This window comes from Nanorana parkeri, unplaced genomic scaffold, assembly GCF_000935625.1.
Source record: "Nanorana parkeri isolate BGI_ZX_2015 unplaced genomic scaffold, ASM93562v1 scaffold1038, whole genome shotgun sequence".
Lineage (NCBI taxonomy): Eukaryota > Metazoa > Chordata > Amphibia > Anura > Dicroglossidae > Nanorana > Nanorana parkeri.
Genome location: NW_017307306.1, coordinates 468,605 through 483,784, shown reverse-complemented (window position 1 = coordinate 483,784; position 15,180 = coordinate 468,605). Strand labels below are relative to the sequence as shown.

The 15,180-nt window shown below is 46.0% G+C and overlaps 1 protein-coding gene across 1 annotated transcript in view; it reads left to right on the top strand.

The window, feature by feature from the left end:
* CIITA (class II major histocompatibility complex transactivator) overlaps positions 1-15,180 on the top strand; it is a 70,574-nt gene that overhangs the window by 10,623 nt on the left and 44,771 nt on the right. The window contains exon 2 of the mRNA XM_018567376.1: positions 6,680-6,748. Coding sequence (XP_018422878.1) covers positions 6,680-6,748 — 69 coding nt within the window. The remainder of the gene's footprint in view (positions 1-6,679; positions 6,749-15,180) is intronic.

Genomic DNA, 15,180 nt, shown 5'->3' with positions numbered 1-15,180 from the left:
GGGGGGGGCGAAAAAAATGTTCTGCCCCGGGCGCCCATAACTCTGGTTACGCCACTGCAGAGAACTATGAAAAGGTTCTATTTAACTACTAAAAGTGTTATTATGCACTAAAATCCTATATCTTACTTCTTAATTATGTTGATTGCTATTTTGAAAATGAAAATAATGATAAAAGACTATTCTGAATTTTTGGCTTCACATAACTGGGGGGTGGCAGGGGTGGGTCCATTGTCTGAATAAATTTTTCTGGAAGGTGTCCCTCTCTCTCCTCTCAGAAAGTTGGGAGCTACGCATAAGGAAGTGTAGTTTTATTTTATACATAATGTAATTTAAGCAGATGGATGGCAAATACCCTTTGGTTCTTTGTCCTCTTGGGCCTTGGAATGTTAATCCGAACCCCAGTAAAGTCAATGGGAGCCAAATCATTAAAATTAATACTAAGACTGTCAAACAAATGGCATGGGGAGCTGGACACTGTCAGGGAAACCTGTACCAATGCAAAAAAACCTATAGTTTGCTAGGGAGCAGTACTTTTAAAAATGCATAAATGGCAACATTAAATATGTGCAATTCCTTTAAATAACATGCCTTGGGGTGCCCTAAATCTGTCTGTGAAGTGTTGTATCTGTAGGATGTACACAAGCAAAAGTGACTTTCACAATGAAACAAAATTTAATTTGCCAGCTGGTAAATGACAATTGCCTGTGACTTGTTTTTTCCCAAAAAAAAGGTATAGGAACCCCGCACATCAAACAAAGGGCAAGGGGAGCTGGACAATGTCCTAAGGGACATGTACCAATGCAAAGAAAAAATAAAAACTGACATGGAGCAGCTGTTTAACCGCTTCAGGACTGCCCACCATCTAAAACGTCCTGGTCCTGAAGCGGTTATACCAAACATACGGCTGCTGCTGTATCATTTTAAACAGCGGGTGATTGCTATTTAGATACAAGCGATCCAGCGGCTATACAGCCCCCTATGTAATAGCAATATTTAAGTGTAAAAAAAAAAAAATTTAACATTAAAGTAACATATTAATTATTATTATTTTTAAATGCAAAAAATTTTTTTTTAAAGTCCCTCACCCCTACGTACAAATGCAAACACGCGTTGGGTACGCCCACGGGCAAAAACAAAAATTGCGCCACACATGTTACAAATCGCCGCGAACATCAGAGTGAGAGCAATAATTCTAGGGCCATTAATCACTGCTTACACTAAACTGATGAGCAGTAAAAGCTTTTAAAGCATCGCCTATGGGAAATTTTGGGTATTGTAGTTTGTTGCAGTTTCACGGGCGCACGCAACTAGCATTTTTTTATTCTACCCGGCCTCTGTTTTCAGAAAATATAAAAAAGTTTGGGGATCTGAAGCTGTTTTCTAGCCAAAAATTCAGATTGTATCATGTGTGTGCAGATTTTAATAAATTGTTCCGGACAGCAAGTGGTTAAATAATTCTTAATGAGAAACCTGCCTGTAATGTGGCACATATGTACAACGTACAACAGCATAACTGACATTTACAAAAAAAATGCTATTTAAAATGCTGGTAAATTACCCAGCCACTTTCATTCATCTATTCCAGGCCCGCATGATTGGCCCCAGATTCCATTCATACTATAGAACCCCAAATCCATACCAGACCAGAATGCAATCAGGCTGGCCAGGAATCGGGAGAGCGAGCATGCAACTCCTCCTCTTGAACCATACCAGGCCACATTCCCTCAACCTGGGGAGACCCCCTGGCAAAGCATATTGTTTCCATATTGATGAGGACAAGAGACACTTGCCCACATGCTGTCCCCAAGAGGATGAGAGGGTAGATATCTGCCCCCTCTCCACCGAATTAATAAGGGGTACTTATTCACAAGAAGAAAATTAAAGTGTAAATAAGGACACACACACTTTTGACAAGTCTGTTAATAACACACAAAAAAAGTCTGCACATCCATTATCAATTATGTTGTTTAGTGATGCAGAACTTCATCAATCACAGTGAACGACATTCGCCAACCACCTGGAAAAAAACCCCGCCTACACGCCCACACTCAACAACTGCTCGCCACAAATCACTGCTCCTCAGGCTGGTAGCTGTAGTATAAACCAAAGGGCTGGGTTACTGGTGATGTCATTGACTAAATATGGCCATGGCGATATTTAGTCATTGATGTCACCGGAATTACTGTCACATTGTTTACATTCAGCTGTTTCCCAGGAAATCTCCCAGTTGACAGATGGGTAGTCTCATGGGGATGTGTTACTGATTGCTAGGACGTTGGCGGGTGCTGTCTTCCTAACAGCCAGTGAAGAGCAGGAAGCTGTCAAATTTACCAGCTGTAGTAATACCGCTGGTAAATGTAGCACGTACTACTGGATCATCGGGCTGGCGAACACCCCATTTAGTTCAACGGTTTGCTGAATATGCAAAATCCATAGCAAATTCAGGTTAAGTCTGAACCTGACCCTCAATGAGGAGGGAGATAATTAAGGAAGTCGTACAGCTGATCCAAACAAAATATAAATAATACATGTAACTACAAGGCATCAACAGTCTAGATTCAAATACACACTCAGGAAAAAACAAAACAATCCAGTATATGAGACAACAGAAGAATTAGGTCTTCACATAAATACATTTTACTGTAAAAATATAAAAATCAACCACTTTGCCTCATATCCATATCAAGTAAGCAACCTTAAATCATGATTGGTTATTTGTACTATTAATACAGTGTTGTGTGCAACTCTTAGCTCCTTCAATTACTACCAAAGCATTATACATATGAATGTATGTGACATTATTACAGTTAAAAGTTGGAATAATAGAACAATTACTGAAGTGGAAATACTCAGTAGACAGCCCCAGCAGGTCAAGGGCATGGTCCAGGATGGAGTGTATGTAGTATGTTTATAAACATTTCCAAAGTCATTCACCATGTGAATATCTGTTAATGTTTGTTCTGTACAAATAGAGACAAAAACAAACGTTCTTAGTATATTTTCTTTCCAGGTTTAGTGTAATACAATACCACATTTTGACCACTAGGTGGAGCTGAGTATTTCCTATTTCGTTACTTTTCCTTTTTGTAACAGCAAGAGCCTGGAGGGAGTGTGATGAAGTCTGTCCTTGTAACAGGCTAAGACTTGCCAACTGAATTTGCCAACGGTTTGGTGAATCCTGTTTGAAATTGGAAGGACCAGAATTTAGCAGCAAATCCAACTGTAGTCTATTTAAATTACATGCTTGAGCAATGCTTTAAAGTGACATTAAAGGCAGTCCCCCCCCCCCCCCTCCACCCCTTTAATGCTGCTGTAGGGACTTACCTTATGTGATGCCTCTTGATCCGAACAGCTTCTTCCTTCCACTCATTTTCCACAGTCCCTTCTGCTGCCGGGAGCGAGCGGTGCTAACACAGGTAAGTTTGTTGGTGTTGTCCAACTTTTTTTTATGTTGGGGCATATATCTACTGATTACTAGCAGTAGATATATGCAAAAACAAAACAGACTTTAAATTATACTTTAAAGCTATGTCTGGTGTTACAGAACACCTATAGTTTTCAAGAACATACTCAATGACAGTGTACTCTGGCATAATTGGCTGTGGGTTTGATTTTTTCTTTTACAATTAGCTTAGCTTAGAAACTGTACATCAGCAGCATCCCAATCTGATTAATTTCAGGTACCGTATATACTCGAGTATAAGCCGACCCGAATATAAGCCGAGGGTGGGAAATGAGGAAGCTACTGGTAGATAGATACCAATAAAATTACATTAATATTTATTTAAAAGAAAAATAACCTAGCTCTGTAAGTGGAAAAGGGGGTACAGGGCTACATATCATGTACTACGGATCATTTAACCCATTCATATTAGCAGAGGATAATTGTAAATCTATTGTTCAGTGCACTCTATATGTAGTATATAGTACATGTACATATAGAGTGCCTGCAACAATACATTTACAATGATCCTCTGCTAACATGAATGGGTTAAATGATCCATAGTACAGGGCTACATACAGATCATTTAATACATTCATGTTAGTATAATTGTAAATGTATTGTCTGCACTGTATTAGCAGTATATACTCTATATAGAGTATATACTGCTAATACAGTGCAGACAATACATTTACAATTATACTAACATGAATGTATTAAATGATCTGTATGTAGCCCTGTACTATGGATCATTTAACCCATTCATGTTAGCAGAGGATCATTGTAAATGTATTGTTGCAGGCACTCTATATGTACATGTACTATATACTACATATAGAGTGCACTGAACAATAGATTTACAATTATCCTCTGCTAATATGAATGGGTTAAATGATCCGTAGTACATGATATGTAGCCCTGTACCCCCTTTTCCACTTACAGAGCTAGGTTATTTTTCTTTTAAATAAATATTAATGTAATTTTATTGGTATCTATCTACCAGTAGCTTCCTCATTTCCCACCCTCGGCTTATATTCGGGTCGGCTTATACTCGAGTATATACGGTAGATTTAGCAGTGAGACATGCCTTTTCTTCAAGCAGTACTAGGTCTGCAATTTCTGCCAAAATGTCATTAAGAATCAGGGGCAACAGATGATACAGCAGTGCAAAGTTGTAATGTGGGACAATTGGCCAAACTGTGCTAGAAACAGAGTACAGGCAGGAGTTTTACCACAAGAATGAAAGCGGACCTTTACCCATATCCTTAAAATAACAACAAACACACCTTTAGAATCTCTTTTCTTCCCCAGTCTTCTGACAGTGGCCATGTTTACTAAGGGCAGATTATTAGCTCTTCTATTACTTCCTGGATTTCTGGCACGTGTGACTAGACATGTGACTAGGAAATGTGACCATGCACATCTCAGGGGAGGAAAACGCCTTTCTCTGAGAACTTGTGAGATTACAGATTAGATTTTCCAGCAATGTTCTGCTGATGACAAGGCAATCCCAGTATACATTGCTTTGCCAAACTGAAGTCATTTTGCCATTTCAAAGCAGTAAGTGAATGATCTGCAAGTGTAAGTTTTTCAAAATCACATTTTACATCTGTCATGCCTATGTTATTATTAATAGATGGATGCATTGGTAGAATTTGATTTTTGTGTGTAAAGGTCGCTTTAAGATACTGCAGATTATGCAGCAGTGTCAAATAGATCAGCAGCAGGACATTTTCAGTTAGAAAAACAAGGCTGAAATGTTTTTGAGACACAGAGCACAGACAAGTAATTTAATTGAAGACTTAGGAGATAACAAATGATAAAGCAATGTAAACTTGGCCACTGGCAGGACAGTTTTAATCACACATAATAGTTGTGATTAAACCTTAATTAAACCTTAACAGTGTTTGCTTAAAGGAGAACTATGAGGTGAGTGCTTTTCACTCACCTCATAGTTCTAGCCGACCTGTGACAATGAGACTGTCACAGGTCGGCTCAGTAGATCGGGAGGTGAGAGAAGATATACCGGCGTTCGCTCACCTCTCGATCGTGTCACGGCTCTCTGCCGTGACAGGGGAGGGGCTAGATTCCCCCCTCCCCGCTCCGATCCGCCAGCGCTGACTGGCGGAACGGATGGGGGAGGGGGTGGGTACACCTGGCTCTGCCTCTATATAGGCAGAGCCAGCTGTCACTCACGCAGCTGGGCGGATCTCGACATCGATGTCGGGATCCGCTCCGGCTGCGGCGTCTCAGTATACCGCGAGCTGTAGCTCGCGGTATACTGAGCTTAGGATAACGGGAGGACACTAGTTTGTGTCCTCCCGTTACCCTAAGGAGAACTATGAGGAAAAGCCCTGACCACATAGTTCTCCTTTAACTATAATAAATACAGTGCAATAATAATAATAATAAGTACAGGTGCAATAATCAATGTGCAAAATATAAAAATGATACCCTTAACCAGCAATGAATAATAACATGATCAATCAAAAATACATAGCCTACAAATGAATAAAGTGCACATAGTCCATACAAGTGTCAATATAATCAATGGCAAATTATGTAAAATTGATACCCTTTATACGCAATATATAACAACATAATCAGTCATGAATTGATAGCTTATTCTTCATTATTAACTATGAATTTATGATTGATTATGTTGTTATAGCTGTATGGATATTATGCACTTTATTTATTATAGGCTATGAATTTATAATTGATTAGGTTGTTATTTTGGGTATTTTTATATAATTTGCACATTGGGACATTCTTCTTTATTGGTATTTTTATAAACTATTTATTGGCCTATTTGGCATAGCTGTTGCAGGAGGTCATCTTTGTTGAGACCAATATTGTTCATGTGTTCACTGTGCCTGAGATAACATAACATAGTGCATAATCTTGCACCATTAACATAGATAACTTTATGTGCACTTTGGCCAGTATTATCATTGAACTGTTGTTCATCACTTCTACCTAAACTGACATTTTGGTCTGCTGGCAGTATGCTGGAACCACCAGAGGAGGCTGCAATTAATGTAACTAAGCTGCTGGGAAGGAGAAAATTTAGTACAGTGTTACTTAGGGGGTGTTAAAGGGTGGGTTTAGCAAAAGTTAATATAAATGTACAGCTATCCTTTTACTAGTGCATGTTTTTCAATGTTTGAGAATATTAACATGCCCATTTTAATACTGCATGAGTGTATTTTTATTCAATGTATTCCTTTGTTTCAGCAATCCAGAGTCACTAGATGCTGTCAAAGAAATCCCTGCTGTAAAAAACCTTAAAAGTGTCATATATGGGTGAGTTACTGGAGTGATCTAGTGATCAAGAAGTGCACGCTTTATTACAGACTGTTCAGTAGTGTTTCTTGTGGATATTTATGCTACTTTGAAACAATATTACTTCAGATTATTTACATTATTAATGGGGATAAAGAGCAAAGATATAAAGAATTATGCCATTCAAACTATTGTCCTTGCACTTGTTTCCCTCTGAGGGCTTGTTCACACTATGTCCGGACCATCTCCAGACCAGAAGAGTTTGTTCCCGGATCAAAAAAGCATCCCAATGTATCCCTGGGCCCTGTTCACACCAGCATAGTCCGTTCCGGTCCAGACAAAAAAAATACTGCTTGTCTCATTTTCTCTGGTCCGGAATCCATTTAAACACTTCAGAAACGCATGCAAACGCACTGGACTGCACCTGAAAGCCCATTTTAAGCTAAAAAAAAGGCACTGGAATGCAGCAAAAACACACTGCACTGCATTTGCAGATCTGTTCCGGTGTGAATATAGCCTAATAGTCACATGGTCTGATACTAATAATGATGAGAAGGGTTACAATTTATTTATTACAGGTATTTATGTAGCGCTGGCAATTTATGTAGCGCTTTACATAGAGCACATTCACACCAGTCCCTGCCCTCAAGGAGCTTACAATCCAAGGTCCATATCTCACATGCATATATACAGGGACAGTTTAGAGAGGAGCCAATTAACCTTCTAGAACAGTGGTTCTCAACCTCTCTAGGGCCGGGACCCCTTGGTAACATTTGCCAAGTTGTGGTGACCCCTAACGGTAAAATTTAGGGATGACGCGGCTGCTGCAGTGACATCTGGCAGCGTGACGGGAGAACTCACACTGCTGCGCTAGGAGAGGGCTGAGGAGGACTCTCGCCTAGCACAGCACAGCAGACTCCAGCTGCGTCATGCCCAGCTGGATGCTATCCCCAGGAAACTGAGCTCTGAAGGCATGGGCAAGCTGCATGTACCGGAAGAAGCATTTCCCATGGGTGGGGTGTCTGGCTGCAAGGTCATTAAATGGCAGTAGTGAGTTAGCATCTACTATATCCGCAATTATTTTGATTTTACGTTTGGCCCAGAAACAGGGATCAGGGATCGAATAAAAGTGAGGGAGTTGAGGATTGTTCCATAATGGGGTTTTTGGGGGTATCTCCAAGGTGTCTTTTCCACACCTGGATATCCCCATACGCCAGGCTTTGATAGTGGTGTGCATAGAGGGTGTGAGGGGGTATGGGGCTCGTGGTCCTCTACCAAGCAAATTGGTCAGAGCCTCTCCCGAGTTCAGGATCGCAGCCTCCAGCATGACAGAGGAGTTGTTCACATCTGCCAAGAGCCACCAGTTGGCTGTAACCAGTTGCGTGGCCAGGAAATATTGATAGAAATCCGGGAGGGCCAGCCCTCCCTGGGCAGTAGGGCGCATTAAGGTCGTAAGTTTGTAGCGTGGGGGCTTAGATCCCCATAGGAAGGAGGAAACTAGTTGGTTAAGTTGACAAAAATAAGATCGGGCAATCCAGACTGGAGAGTTCCTAAAGACATAAGTTAGTTTAGGTAGCAGTTTCATCTTTACTAGGTTGATTTTCCCCAGCAGGGATAAAAGTAAGTTTGCCCACGCCTTCAGCCGCTGCCTCATGTCCCCGAGGACTGGAAATAGATTCAGCGCTAAGTACTCTTGCGGCAGCCTGGAGACCACTACCCCAAGATATTTGAAGGAGTCCACCAAGGACAGTTGGGTAACCGTCCTGGGTACAGACCTAGCCCCTGCATTTATGGGGAACAGTACCGATTTATGCCAATTGACTCTGAGACCTGACACTGCAGAAAATGCATTCAATACCTCTAGGGCACCCTGCATATCTTTGTATAACAGTCTGATCCAGCGAGTGAACTCCAAGGGGAACCCCATCTTGTCTAGGACAGCCCACAGATAGAACCATTCCACTGTGTCAAAGGCTTTTTCTATGTCAAGAGACGCCACCACCCGAGTCCCGGTGCTGACATGGGATGCATGTATGTGGGTAAATAATCTGCGTAAATTAATATTGGTGGATCTGCGGGGCATGAAGCCAGTTTGGTCCGAGTCTATCAGACTGTCTGTCAGTTGGTTAAGTCGTACACTAAGAATCTTAGTCAATATCTTAAGGTCACAGTTAAGTAACGCAATTGGGCGATAGGAGGCACAATCCGTCGGGTCTCTAGGTGGCTTATGAATCAGGATGACATGGGCTCCAGTCATCGAGGGCGGCAGGTGGTTGGTCTCTAAGCTAGTATTGTACATCTCACACAAACGCGGAACCAGTAAGTCCGCGTGCGTCTTGTAGAATTCCATAGGGATCCCATCTGGCCCTGGTGATTTCCCATTTGGGAAAGAGCGAATGGCATTCGATACCTCTAGTTCTCTAAATTTGCCATTGGGATCTGTGTGAACCTCATCCACGGTGCATGGTAAAGACTTATTAATAAGGACAGATACACCCCGTGAATATGCGGAGTGGGTAGCATGAAACGACCTCTGCACCCAAGGGCGTCTTAACGCCAGGATCCTGTTGCCCAGCAGATGGGTCTCCTGCAAAAATAGTATGTGGGGGTTATGCTGTTTGACATATTTAGTCCAATCTGATTTTATTAAAAATTTCAATACAATACAAAACCTAATGGCAAACAGACATTTCACCATAACAATGAAAATATAAAGGAGACAAGTAAACATACAGAATAGCTTGAATCTTCAGGCGAGCCTGAGAGCAACATCATCAGGGCACACAACATTGTTTCATTGTACAATTTGAAGCCCAACATCGATCGGCGTCTATTGCCTAACATACTGCCAAGATCAGCTGTGCTGGTACAGCCCCGTCGGGGATCTGTCTCTACTTGCCACTTGGAGCAGTGACCGTACGCAGCACAAATATGTTCGGGTGGTGTCCCTCCCAAACGGGCTCGCTGTGTTTCGCAAGTTGCTGTTATACACATATAGATGCTGTGCATCGCTAGCTGCTAGAATGGGCACAGGTGGGACAGAAGAAGAAAAACAGCATGAGGGTCAGGGAAAGGTAGGGAAAGTCAGAGGATGGAGGGGGGGATGCAGGGGGGGATTGTCTCTCCTAACCCCCTTCCCACCTTGCGTCTATGTCACCCTGCAGGTGGTTCAGGGAGAGAGGGCTGCCTGAAAACCATTTGAGTTTCTAAAATCAATCCAAACTGACCAGGTGCGGACATACCGGTCCCCAGTTTCGTTCTCTCCGGACATTAGATCTTCCAGATATGCAATACGGTCCAGCTCCACTACCCATTCCGCGAGGGTGGGGACCACCGGAGTACGCCAGTGGCGCGGTATAACCACCCTGGCTGCTGTGAGGAAATGGCGCAAGAGTCCCCTCTTTGCCAACTTAAGCGAGCCAGGGATCATGGACAGCAGCAGAATCTTGGGGTCATCAGCAATTGTGGTTCCTGTCACCCTGTGTCCATTAGGGGGGCGAAAGTTGGCAGAGTACAGATCCCCCTGGTCCGTTGTGAGAGCTATCCCCAGGTATTTTAGGGAAGTGGAGCATAGTCGGAAGGGGTAATTGTCAGTCAGGAGATGTAGGTCCGTTGCCCTCAGGGATACGTTGAGGATTTCTGATTTAGCGAGGTTGACCCGGAAGTTACTCAGGGAGCTAAAGTTCTGGAATTCACGCAGTATCGTGGGCATGGCTATATGGGGATGGGTCACGTAGAGTAACAGGTCGTCCACGAATAATGCGAGTTTATGTTGGTGGGTCCCCACCCTCAAACCCTGGAAAGCACCATTCTGCCCAAGTGCTACTGCCAGGTGTTCCATGGTGAGGACATAGAGTAGGGGGGACAATGGGCAGCCCTGCCTAGTGCCGTTGGAAATCCGGAAGCTCGGGGAGAGTGCCCCGTTCACTCGGATTTTAGCTGATGGGTTAGAATACAGGGCCATTATGTTCCTCGTCATGGCGGGTCGAATCCCTAGCTGAAGCAGAGAGAGGCATAGGAAGTCCCAGTCAAGACGGTCAAACGCCTTGTCCGCGTCCACGGATAAGAGGCAGAGTGGCGTACCCGAGGTTTTGGCATAATGCATCAACAGGAGCGTCCGAATGGTGTTATCTCGGGCCTCCCTCCCCTGGATGAACCCCACTTGGTCCCTGTGGATTACGCTCGGGAGTAGTGGTGTTAGTCGGTTGGCAATAAGTTTGGCGAATAGTTTCACATCCACATTAAGGAGTGATATCGGCCTGTAATTGGTGCAGAGGGTATGATCCTTATCTGGTTTAGGAATCAATGTTATATGGGCCTCCAATGCTTGAGCCGGGAAGGAGGACCCTAGGGCAACCGATGTGAACACCCTCAGAAGGAAGGGGGCCAGCTTATCGCGGAATAAGGTGTAAAATTTTACCGTAAACCCATCTGGTCCTGGACTCTTACCCGTGGGTGCGGACTGGAGGACTGAGAGCAATTCCGTCATAGTAAAGGGTGACTCCAACGCCTCAGCATCAGAGTCTCCCAGGGTCGGGAGGGCCGTGCGTTGGACATAGGCCGACATTTCCGCGGCCCGGTCCGGGGTAGATGTGCTCTGTTCCGATAGGTTGTATAGGGAGTTATAGAAGTCCGTGAAGGCAAGTTGGATATCTGAGGGTGAGCTCACTAAGATACCGGATGCGGTATGTATGTGTGGGATATATGTGGAGGTAGATCTGGGGTGCAGGGTCTTGGCCAGAGCCCCCCCACACTTGTTCCTAGTGACATACGCTCTAAGGGCCAGTTTGTCAGCATATCTGCGAGCGGACAGATCAAGGAGCCCAAGGAGGTGTTGCCTGGCCTGAGACGTACGCATCAAGAGGTCCTGTGAGGGCAAATGTTTGTGTTGAGTCTCCAGGGCTGTCAGGGTTTGGAGGGCCTCCCTAATAAGACGGGACCGCTTTCAGCGCTTCCCACTGAAGGGGAAGTGGAGTAGGACCTGAGGCATGTGCCTCCAGAAAATGGGTGATCTCAGCCGAAATAGCAGAGGAACATTGCGGATCCTTTAGTAGGGACTCATTAAGTCACCAGTTCCACGCTCGGGCCGGGGCCTGGGCTACCTGTAGAGAAAGCGTGACAGCCGCATGGTCTGACCATATCATGGGGCCAATGTCACTCTCCGGGTACCAGTCAAGTAAGTGGTGCGAAATAAAAAAATAGTCCAACCTGCTATAGGAGTGGTGGGGTGTAGAGTAGTGAGTATAGTTGCGTGCCCGTGGGTGTAGTACTCGCCAGACATCCAGGAGGCGAAGTTGGTTCAGGCGCTGTTTAATCCTGCGGAGTTTGGGAAAAGACACCGCGGATCGACCCGTGGACGAATCCAAACTGGGTTCTAGAGCCAGGTTAAAGTCGCCACCCACCAAAAGTGATCCCTCTGCAAAGTCCTCTATAGCCCTCAGGTACTCAATGGTGGCTGCAGTTTGACCCGTATTGGGGAGGTATAGATTGGCGAGGGTGAAGATCCTACCCCAGAGCGAGACTTTCAAGATAAGGTATCTACCAAAGGGGTCCGTCCGGTGGTCCACCACCGTCGCTGGGAGAGATTTGTGGAGGGCAATGGAGACTCCCCTAGATTTGTGGTTGGCATTGGTACTATGGTACCAAGTGGAGAAATACCTGTTGGCACAGGAGGGGACCTGGTCAGTTTGGAAATGCGTCTCCTGAAGCATAACAACGTTAATTTTGTTCTTATGCATGTGGTACATTATCTGACCCCGCTTTGAGGGGATGTTGAGACCTCTGGCATTGTATGTGCAGAGCCGCAGCTCCTCAAACGCTGGCGATGTCAGGGCCATGGCAGGGGGCAGGTGGGAAGAGGGGGAGGGGACAGAGATATAAGTAGCAGGTTGTATCAGAACCAGGGAGGTCGAGGTGGTGTGGGTTTCAGTGGGTAAGGGTGCAGAGAGAAGGAAAAAGGGAGATAAGTAAGAGTGTCAAGGACAAGTTGACAAGGAAGAGATGAATCAACACAAATTTAAACTGAAAAGGGCGGATAAAACCCGCTACATATAAGATAAACCATCTAGCAAAGCTAGAGTACACCGTCTCCAGCAGGAGATGGGTCACCTATGTGGGGGATGTGGTCAAACAAGGGGGTAGCAAGATGCCTACTGGGGCCCCCAGTCTGACGACACCTAGGTATAACATGGCGGGCGGCATAACATCCAGGCACCTAGGGAGGAAAATGGGAGGTCATTATCAGAGGGTTAACGTCAGTTCAGATCCGAGGCCATGTACCCCATATACAAAACCAGTGCAACCCTGGTCGGGCATCAACCCTCATTAGAAGAAGGGGCTGCCAGCATCGGCAGGGTGGGGCCTCGCCGGGCGGAACGCGAGCGAGCCCGTCTGCGTCGTTGAGGAAGGGCCTCCTGGAGCACGGTACCCTCTTCGGAGAATGGTAAATCCAGCCAATCAGGGACAGTCACCGGGTCAGACCCCAGGAAGCCGAACAGGTCCGGGAGGTGAGATGGGAAGCGTAGATGAAATGATTCAGGGCCCTTACGGATCTGTATGCTGAAAGGGTGTCCCCAGCGATAGGAGGCCCCAACTTGGCGTATGACATCTAGCAACGGCCGCACCACTCTGCGCACAGCCAGGGTAATGCGGGAGAGATCCGGGAGAAGTTGTATGGATGCTCCATCAAAGTCCACCGGGCCCAATCTCCATGCAGCGCGGAGGATCTCTTCCTTAACGGCGTAGAAATGTACCCGACAGAGAACATCCCTGGTCCTGTTAGGGTTGCCCATGGCGATGCCCGAGACCCGGTGAACCCTATCAAGCTCGATGACATCAGTAGGAGGTTTGCCAAGCGCCTGGTTAAGGATAGCAGTCACCGTAGCATGCAAGTCAGCGCCCTGGGTGGCCTCTGGGATCCCCCTCAGGGGGATGTTGTGGCGGTGACTCCTGTTTTCACCATCCTCCACTCTTAGATGTAGCTGCTGGAGGTGGGACCGGTGGGCTGCCTGAGCTGTTTCGAGGTTCTCCAACCGGGTCTCCTGGGCTGACACTGAGTCTGATAGGGTTGTAACCCGTGAGTCTGTGGCAGTGACCCTTCGGCTGAGCGCATTCACCTCTCCCCTCAGAGCCCCCTCCAGTCTTGTGGCCCAGGTATCAAAGTCTGCCCGAAAGGCAGCAAACAGGTCACGTACCTCAGTGGCTGCAGATTGTTCTGAGTCCAGGAAGACAGGCGGGATCGAAGGGTCCAGGAGGGTGGAGGAAAGCTCCTGGGTCCCAGAGGGGTGGAGAGGCTGCGAGAGATCCTGTGTTCTCATCCCCGCGGTGCGTGCTGAGGAACGAAGGCTTGAGGCCGGCGTCTGCGGCTGTAGGGGATCCGGTCCCGCCTTCCGTGGCTGGGCGACCTTCGGCGCCATATTGCGGCCCAATGTGTCTGCGGCTGCGTCTGGATGCCTCGTAAAGTAGGAGGCGATGTCCCGGGTAGATGAACAGACAGGGGCGCCGGGTGAGACTTTGTCGTCGGGCATAGGGGGGCAAAAATCAGTTTGCTGTGCTGAAAAGTCAGTTTTAGAGAGCCCCGGTGTAGCAGAGCTCGCGGCTGCACGTCCTCACACCACCATGGTTGGCCACCTACCTGTTTGACATATTTAAACATGAGCGCTCGCTTAAATTTTGAGTTGAGACCCCTGATGTTCCAGGACAGTACCTTAATCTCCTCTACGCTCCGCATATTCACGGGTACAACCAATAAAATGAACCCGGGGCCCCATCAGCAGGCCCCAGAGACCCAAAAAGATCTCTACCAGCAATAGCAGACAGTAATATATGGAATCGTAGCACTTGAGCCCATCGCCTGTACAAACAAAAAACCCCATAAAACAACCTAACCAAGGGGAAAAAAAAGACCCCTACCCTCCCCAGAACCCACCCTGCCAACCCAATACATAACCAAAAACCCGCTCACAGAGCAAAGCGTATCAGGAGGCTTCGTATCCCCAAGAAAGGTGAACTCAGTCAGAAAAAACGAATTGTACCACCAGAACCAAACAGTCTGCTAGGGCAGTGTAGTGTCCCAATAAGAGCTGCTTCCAGTCCTCGAGCCTCGGGAGTCATCGAGCTCAATCTGTGATAGTGCTGAAGCCACGGAAAGATTGCTTGAGACATCTGAAGGATGCTAGCTGACACGCCATATGTCAGCAACAAGAAAAAATTAAAACAACAAGAAAATTAAGAGAAGAACGCTCAGGCCGCATCCAGCTAGGCGGCAGCCGCCGCAGGAGTGTCAAAGAAGCGGGTAGTGTCCCCATCACTTACCCGCAGCCGACTGGGATATAGAAGGCCATACTGGAGGCCCTTCTCACGCAGCCGCCTACGGATCTCGGTGAAGGATCTGCGTCGCTGCTGTATTTCCGCAGAGTAGTCAGGGAATATAGAGATGCGAGCGGGGGGGGCCC